The sequence below is a fragment of the Sorex araneus genome, chromosome 6 (genome assembly GCF_027595985.1).
Source record: "Sorex araneus isolate mSorAra2 chromosome 6, mSorAra2.pri, whole genome shotgun sequence".
NCBI classification, from domain to species: domain Eukaryota; kingdom Metazoa; phylum Chordata; class Mammalia; order Eulipotyphla; family Soricidae; genus Sorex; species Sorex araneus.
Genome location: NC_073307.1, coordinates 48,511,591 through 48,521,009, shown reverse-complemented (window position 1 = coordinate 48,521,009; position 9,419 = coordinate 48,511,591). Strand labels below are relative to the sequence as shown.

The 9,419-nt window shown below is 37.2% G+C and overlaps 1 protein-coding gene across 1 annotated transcript; it reads right to left on the bottom strand.

Moving 5' to 3' along the window:
* Positions 1-3,600: 3,600 nt before the first annotated feature.
* On the bottom strand, positions 3,601-4,560 carry LOC101558743 (olfactory receptor 2T6). The gene has a single exon (XM_004622062.2). The coding sequence runs from the start codon at positions 4,558-4,560 to the stop codon at positions 3,601-3,603; it is 960 nt and encodes a 319-aa protein (XP_004622119.2).
* Between the last annotated feature and the right edge of the window lie 4,859 nt (positions 4,561-9,419).

Below are 9,419 nucleotides of genomic sequence, written 5' to 3'. Positions count from 1 at the left end.
AGGGCACTCGGGTTGTTTCCATATTTTGGCTATTGTGAACAGTGCTGCAATGAACATATAGGTACGGATGTCATTTCTACTGTGCTTTTTTGCGTCCTTAGATATATTCCCAGAAGTGGTATTGCGGAGTCTTCTGGAAGCTCAATTTCTAGTTTTTGAAGGATTGCCCAAATTGTTTTCCAGAAAGGCTGGACCAGTCAGCATTCCTACCAACAGTGAAAGAGTGTCCCTTTTTCCCCACATCCATGCCAACACTGGTTGCTTTTGTTCTTTTGAATGTGTGCCAGTCTCTGTGGTGTGAGATAATACCTCATTGTTGTTTTGATTTGCATCTCCCTGATGACTAGAGATGTGAAGCATTTTTTCATGTGCCTTTTGGCCATTTGTATTTCTTTTTTGAGGAAGCATCTGTTCATTTCTTCCCCCCATTTTTTGATGGGGTTGGAGGTTTTTTCTTGTACAATTCTACTAGTGTCTTGTATATCCTGGATATTAATCCCTTATCAGATGGGTATTGGATAAATATTCTTTCCCATTCTGTGGGCTCTTTTTTGGTCACTGTTTCTTTTGAAGTGCAGAAGCTTCTTAGTTTAATGTAGTCTCATTTGTTTATCTTTACTTCCACTTGCATGGTCAGTGCTGTTTCATCCTTAAAGATTCTTTTAGCTTCAATGTCATGGAGAGTTCTGCCTACATTTTCCTCTATGTACCTTATAGATTTGTGTCTGATTTTGAGGTCTTTAATCCACTTTGATCTGACTTTTGTGCCTGAGAACATTTTTGATACAATTTCTTTCTTTTTGATATTATAGAGGTATTTTTTTTTACTGAGAAATTTTTTTTTAATTTTTTATTGAGTCACCATGTGGAAAGTTACAAAGTTTTCAGATTTAAATCTCAGTTATACAATGCTCGAATACCCATCCCTTCACCAGTGCTCATATTCCACCACCAAGAATCCCAGTATAGCTCCACCCCGCCCCCCCACACCCCTAACCCCCCCACGCCCCTAGCCCCCCCACCCTAAGCCCCCCCCACCTGTGTAACTAATAAATTTCACTTTACTTTCACTTTGATTGCATACAATATTTCAACAAAACTCACTGTTATTGTTTGGAGAGTCTCTCCCCTAAAGTCAGACCTGCTGAAAAGGAAGCATTAGATAATTTGTTTTCCATTGCTGAGGATGAAGAGGTATGAGGTCGAGTGACCACACTTAGCGGCCTCTCAGTTTTGAGTTTCTGTATTTTAGTAACTAAGTCCAGAGAGATATTATAGAGGTATTTTTAGACCAAACATATCTATCTTGGAGAATGTCCCAGGTGCACTGGAGACATATTTATATTCAGAACTTTTTGTGAATGTAGTACCCTGTATATATCTGCTAAGCCTACCTCTTCCATTTCTTCTTTCAAAGCTAGTATTTTCTTATTGGGTTTTAATTTAGTTGATCTAACAATTGATAAAGTAATGTTAAACTCTTCAAATACTACAGTGTTATTCTTAATATCTTCCTAATATATAAAACTTGGTTTAAATATATTTATAATACCTTAATATGTGCCTAAATGTTTAGGAATTTGAGTTTTTCATTGTGTATACATTCTTTGATCATCAAGAAATTATCCCTGTCCCTTACAACTTTCTTTTAACTTGAAGTTTATGTTGTTTGATATAAATATTACCATCTCAGCCTTTTCTCGAGGATTATTTGCTTAAAACATCATTTTAAAGCCTTTGACTTTGCCCTTTGTTTTTCCTGATCAGTCAAGTGTGTCTCTTGTACACGGCAGAAATTTTGGTTCACTTTTCTGATCTTTCTACTCTATGTCTCTTGTTGTGTTAAATGCACGGACATTGAGTAAGATCATTAACAAGTAATAGTTAACTGCTATCATTCTGCACAAGTTGTTCATGTTTTAATATTTACCTTTTTTATTTATTTGTTTATTTTTTAAGGAATTCCCTTCAGTTCTTCCAGAGTTAGTCTCAAGGAGATGAAGTTCCTGTGCTAACGCTTATCCACAAAGCTCTGTTTCAATCCTTCAAATCTGAATGACACTTTTGACTGGGTAGAGTATTCTTGGAAAGTGTCCAGATGTTTGGTTTGTGTGTTTTGTTTTAGCCAGGCATGGAGATGCTCAGGGATTACCTATAATTCTACCCTCAGGAATCACTTTTGGCAGTACTTGGGACACCATGTGGGTGCCAGGGGTAGAACCTGAGTTGGCTGCTTGCAAGCCAAGCAGTAGAGTTACCCATTGTAAGCTCTGGTCTCATTGAGTTTTTTAAAACAGTATTCTATCATTTTCCTCTGGCCTGTGGTGTCTCACTTGTTAAATCTGTTGTGAACCTAAAGGAAGCTCCTTTATCTTGCTCCTTTCATAATTCTATCTTTTTTTTTGCTTTTGTCATTTTGATTATGATGCACTAAAAGTATTTTAGTTGTGTCTTTTGGCTAGGACTCCCTTAGGCCTCTTGAATGTGGGTGCTTGCACTCCTCATCTCAGGGGATCCTGGAACCTGTGCTCCTCCTCTCTGAGAATTTCTCAGCTATGATTTATCTCACAAGTGTTTCGTCATCAACATCACCTTCCTCTGCCTCATAGACTCCCTCTTGAGCTCATTCCAGAGTTCTCTTGCAAGTTGCTCATTTATTTTGAGAGTTTTTCCAATATTCTACTCCTGTTTTAGTGTTTTCCTGCGTCTCATCTTGCAGTCTATTGATTTATTCTCAGCTGCTCTTGCTCAAGTGACCAGGCCTTTCACTGAGGTGTTTCGCTTGGTTTTGTTTGGCTTACTGGACTTGAGTTCTGTCATTTCTTTTATAATTTTATTTTTTCCTTTCACTTTATTTTGTGAAAGCACCATAATTTACAAATTGATAGTTGGGTTTAGACATATAATGTTTCATTACTTATCCTGCTCCAGATTCATCTTCCCTTAACCAGTATTTCCAGGTTCCCTCTACCACCTCCAACCCCACTTCAGCCCCATCTTAGTAGGTATTTTCCAGAACTACAGTTGTTCTGTGAGCACCATTAGGGGGAATTTCTGAGCACAGACCCAGGAATACCTTTTGAACACCGTTATGTGTGATCTAAAAACAAACTAAACAGAAAGTTCCCAGTCCCTAAAAGGTCTCTGAAGATGGGCAATGCATTATTTTATGTTAATCAGGCATTTGGGGGCATTTATATGAGTAAATTATAATTAGAGAAGTGGTATGAGAGAGGAGATGAAGTTGGAAGACACAAAAAAGAAAGACTAAATATCAGTATGATTTACTGGTACTTTGGAATTAGTTATGTGTTAATGATAAAAAGTCTTCACAATTTTTGACAAAAGATGGTGAAGTATCTTTCAACATATCATGTGATCTCCTGCATACTTCCAAGAGTGGCCCTGAGCACAAAGCCGTAAGCAATCCCTGAATACCACTGGATGTGGCTAAAAAACAAAACAAAAGAAAAAACCTACCCCCTCAAGCCCCCCCATGAATATCATTGGTAGGTACAGCAAATTTTATCCATATTTCCCAAGGTATGTCCCCAAGTACCAGTGTAAGTACACCTTACGCAGTCCGAAAAGAACAGACTCTCAGAAGTCTTCTGTTGTCACACCAGGGGCTCTTTGAAATCTTTTCAAAATCCTTTTAAAGGCCCCAGTCACATCTCTGTTTCTCAGGCTGTAGATAAGAGGGTTTAAAAATGGGGTGAGGATGGTGTAAAAGGCAGAAAATACTTTATCTTTGATTGGAGTGTGGTAGGATTGGGGAAGCATGTATGTGTACAGGGCAGCCCCGTAGAACAAGGTCACTACAGTTATATGTGATGAACAGGTCGTAAAGGCTTTTTTCTTCCCTTCTGCCGAGTTCATCTGATGAACCGTGATGAGGATCCGAGCATACGAGGCAATAACCACAGAGAACGGGATCAGCAGCATCATCACACAGCAAACATACATAATCATTTCATAGGCAGCTTTGTCACCACAAGCCAGTCTAAGCATCGTGGGTCCCTCACAGAAGAAGTGATTGATTTTGTGGGAGGCGCAGAATGGGAGCGTCATGGTGATTGGAGTGAGAAGGAAGCTGTCCAGAGAACCGCCAAACCAAGAACTTGCCAAGATCATCCAGCAAACCCTTTGGTTCATGAGTATAGGGTAACGCAGAGGGTTGCAGATAGCCACATAGCGATCATAAGCCATAAGTCCAAGGAGGAAAAACTCAGCCCCCACAAATCCCATGTAGAGAAAGTACTGGACTGTACAGGAAACAAAGGAAATCGTTGTATTGCCCAAAATATAATCAACCAGCATCTTGGGCACAATGGTGGATATGTACATCATGTCAATGAAGGAGAGATGACTGAGCAGGAAGTACATAGGTGTATGGAGGTGAGGGTCTACGTGGATTAGGAATATCATGATCCCATTAGCTATAATGGCCATGAAGAAAATGGCACAAATGAGGCTAAAAAGGAAGGCGGAGGCCTTATTGTTATTGAAAAGACCCGTGAGGGTGAAGTCATTGGAAAACGTCATATTATCTTCATCCATGATGTTGGTGAAACTTTCCTTACGGTAAAGGAAAGAGGGAGTATATTAGTGAAGAATAAAGTATAAACTGAAATACTAAGTTCTCTATATTAGCATCAAATTTATAGGTATATATAACACATTCTGTGTGTGTGAGAAAGAAAGAGAGTGAGGGAGAGAGAATTTCTAACTTCCTTGGTTAATTCTTCCTGTTTGAATCCAGTTTCAGTTTTTTTTTCCTCACATGTACCATTGTCATCAATGTTTTAAAAGGGAACTGAACTATTTTTATAGAGTATTTGTACCCCAAGAGGAGTGTGGATACATTGTCAAAACAATCGATACATTTAGCTCAAATTCAGTGGGACATTTTAATGAAATGTAAATGAAAATAACTTTAAACCTGTCTATCCTTTTCTAAAACTTTCCATTAAGTTGTACATAAAATCTGTCACTGTCACTGTTATCCCGTTGCTCATCGATTTGTTCAAGCGGGCACCAGTAACGTCTCTCATTGTGAGACTTATTGTTACTGTTTTTGGCATATCCAATATGTCATGGGTAGCTTGCCAGGCTCTGCTATGCAGGCGCGATACTCTTGGTAGCTTGCTGGGCTCTTCGAGAAGGGCGGAGGAATCGAACTCTGGTCGGCTGCATGAAAGGCGAACGCCCTACCGCTGTGCTATCGCTCGGCTGGTACATAAAATAAGAAACTTTAATGAGCCGTATTTACCAGAATTAAATCATAGTATTGTCTATTTGATAATTGATTATTCTTATTTTCTCTTTTCATATGTTGATTTTGTAATTATTCACACTCCAAACTATTTATGGTAGCAACTTTTGTAGTACTATCAGCTCTAGTAATATTTGTAAGCAAAGGAGGATGTCCAGGAGATTGTACAGCAATTAGGGTTAATGCATTGATGATTTGGTTCTGGAGGCTCCTGAGTATCACCTTGGTAACCATTGTGGCCCCAGATACAGTAGGACCTGAGCAGCACCACATTCCCAGAACCCAGCAATGAGCTCTTGGCTAAGTTGGTCTAAAATTGGTGGCAGTGACACCTGGAGGTCTTGAGCACTGCTTGGGAGTCCTTTCAAAGCAAAGATACAGACAAGCATACAAAGAACAATGGAGGAAATGTCTTATGTGTTATTAATAGTGGAAAATGGCGATTAAAATAATAGATGGTGATATTTCTGGATGATGATGAATGTTGTGAGAAAATATTTAGTATGATAATGAAGGATGACAAAAGAAAAACTCCATGAAAATTTGGAGTAATAGTGTTCTTGCAGAGTGGATAGAAAAAATAAAATGCTTAAAACAAAAAGTAACTTTAGGATAGTTCTGGTAGTGCTTTACGTTTGAGGGAATTAGTGAGATGACAATTGTCAGATTTTAAGGCTTATAGGATAAAGTAATGTGGTTAATATGTTTTCTAAATATTGCCTGTAGAATTGAGATGCAATTGAGAACCGGGATACAATTTATAACAATTTGTTTAAAGTATTTGATTTAATTTTTTTCTTTTTCCCTTTTGTATGTTTATGTAAATGATGTTTCCATTTCATTCTATGTTTTTCTGTGCTTCAGTTGTTAAAGAAGAAGGAAATTTTTCCTGTAAGGAGAAGTGAATTTATATTCATATTAAAAGAGGTAGTCCCAGGATCTGTTTCTTGTACTAGGGTCTCCACTGGTCTTGCCCCCTCTTACTGTCAATAAAATTCTGATCTCGATGCACATATTTTAATACCAAAATATAATATCTGAATGAAATTTATAAAGAACCATGTTGGCAGAAAAAAATTCTTCAAATTATCAGACTGAGGAAAAGAATATGTGTTATAAAAACATAATGAAATTGGGGCTGGAGCAATAGCACAGCAGGTAGGGCGTTTGCCTTGCACTCGGCCAACCCAGGTTTGATTTCCAGCATCCCATATGGTCCTCTGAGCACTGCTAGGGGTGATTCCTGAGTGCCGAGCCAGGAGTGACCCCTGTGCATCGCCAAGTATGACCCAAAAAAAGCAAAAAAAAACCATAATGAAATTAAGAAAATGTTTTTTAAAAATCCTCATTAATTTAATTATTCCTGAAATTTTAAATACATATTTTGAATTACTAGTTTATAACAAGAAACATATTTATGGTTCTGGAACAAGAAATACAACATATATATGTGTGTATATATATATATACACATACATTCATATATATCAGTTGATGTGGCTGTAAATTAAAGAAACTAGTAGCAAATTAAAGACACTGGTAGTAAATTTAAATACTAAATTACTTATCTAAAATATTTAAAAGAGTTGAGTCTCTGTGAGGCTAGAACACAGCAGGTAGGGCGTTTGCCTTGCACGCTGGCCGACCCTGGGTTCAATTGTTCTGCCCCTCTTGGAGAGCCTGGCAAGAGTATCTTGCCCACACAGCAGAGCCTGGCAAGCTCCCCATGGCGTATTCGACATGCCAAAAACAGTAACAACAAGTCTCACAATGGAGACGTTACTGGTGCTGGTTTGAGCAAATTGATGAGCAACGGGATGACAGTGACAGTGACAAAATCTCTGTGGCCCAAATACCCTGATGTCAGTGTATCAGTACAGTGAATTGAATAACAAATTCAAGACGGTAAAAAAAAATTCAGGTTCAAAAAAAATGCAAGCTAACTATAAATCCAAAAATATATAAACTATATTTTTCTTTCAGGATTTTCCAAATAGTCAACTAAAATTAAAATAACCATACAGTTTTGTTTGGCACTTTAAAGATAGCTGACTAAATGATGAGGAAGAAGATGTTTGGTCACATCAGAGCTCCTCTAGAGAAAGGCATATCTCCTCTAATAAGTCCTAAACTAGAATCAGAAGAGGTCCACATAAAGTCTTTCAAAGATACACTTAGAATAGGATAAGCATTTTTCTAGATGAATTAATTTTCCGTTCAGAAATTCTCCCTGAAAGCGGAGCTCCGTGGAAGGAAGATTGACGATTATATATGACGCTTAAAAAGTATGTACTAATATTAAAATTTATAGAAGAGTAAGAAAATGACTTCACAGTAATGTAGATATGTACTGAAAATGTGGGGAATAAAACTTGAATAATTACCCAGGAATGTAGAAAATAGATTATAGGAAAGAAATCATAGGTCTAAAATAATAATTTTGCCAAAGCAAACTATAACATTTGGTGACTTTAAAAATAATTCTATAGATTGATTCCATAAATAAAAATTTAGAGAGATAAAATATTATGTAAGGGGCAAAAATATGCATATATGTTTGACATAAGATAATAAACATATGTGCTTTAGAAAAAAACTTGAAATCAGCATGGCAAGAAGGAAGGTGGAAGAAAAGAAAAAAGGGAGAAGTTAGAATAGAGAAGGGGAAAGTGAGAAGGAAAAAAATCTAGAAGAATAGTAACATAGATAGAATATGAAGAAAATTAAGAGATAAATTCCACAAGAGAATAAAGTTGAATCTTATCATTAACAATTTTTTGATGCTGGCAAAATTCAAATGAAATAAAAATTATCTAGTAAATTTGTGTGTAGTGCACACACCACTGAATGCAGGTTTATCTGCGTGCAAGAAAAATACTCTATTACTGTTCATATCCCTAACTTAGCACTGTAACACTGTTGTCCCATTGTTCATTGATTTTCTCAAGTGGGTACCAGTAATGTCTCCATTGTGAGACTTGTTATTTTGTTTGGCATATCGAATACACCACGGGTAGCTTGCCAGGCTCTGCCGTGCGGGTGGGATACTCTTGGTAGCTTGCCGGGCTCTCTGAGAGGATGGAGGAATCGAACCCAGGTTGGCCATGTGCAAGGCAAAGACCCTACCCGCTGTGCTATCACTCCAGCCCATATACCTAACTTAAAAATAAAAAAAGTCTAAACAGAAGAAATACAGCACTCAAGTTAGAAGGTCACAAGATTGGGGCCAAAGAGATGGTACAGCAGTAAGGTACTTGCCTTTCAAATGGTTGACCTGGGTTCAATCCCTCGCACCCCATATGATGCTCTGAGCATGACTAGTGTGATCCCTGAATGTATCCAAATATTTTTGTGAATTAAAGTTAACATGCAAAACTATAGACAAAGTTGTATAATTCAGAGTTTGGAGAGATAGCACAGTGATTAAAGCACTAGCCTGACATGCACCCAGACAGGGGTCAATCCCCGCACTGCTAGGAGTGATCCCTGAGTGCAATCCAGGAGCAAGCCCTGAGCAAAATGGTTGTGGCCCAAACCCTAATCTATATTACGTACTATTATATAGCAAAACTAAACTCATTTACGTATGTTTAAAATAAAATAAATATGGTTACAAAATTTCAAAGAATTCAAAATAACACTTCATTAAGATAAGTAGCAAATATGAGGGCTCAGAAAGATAATTTAGCAGGTAGGGTGCTTGCCTTGCATGTGGCTGACCCGGGTTCAACCCTCAGCATTCCATATGTTCCCACAACCTCACTAGATTGGTCTTGACCAAAGAATCAGAAGTAATCCTTGAGCACTTCCCCCCAAAATAACAGATATATATATATGTTTAAAATTAACTATAAATAATTTACAAATTATTGTAAATTATAATTCACAAAATATGTTAATATAGTTCAGGACCTAAGATTATGCTGTACCATTTGAATTCTGGTGATTAATCAAGAAGAGAACTGTAAAGATAGGAAAGTTTAGAGAAGTATTTAGGAATCTGTTCTAAAATTTAAAAAAAGTGTGTTCTACAATAACTAAAATATTTTAAAATACTACTAATATAATAATGCAGGTGGTTACAAAAGCCTACAATGAGACTAACTTTTAAAAAAATATTAAAATGTAAATAAGGTTATGGGGA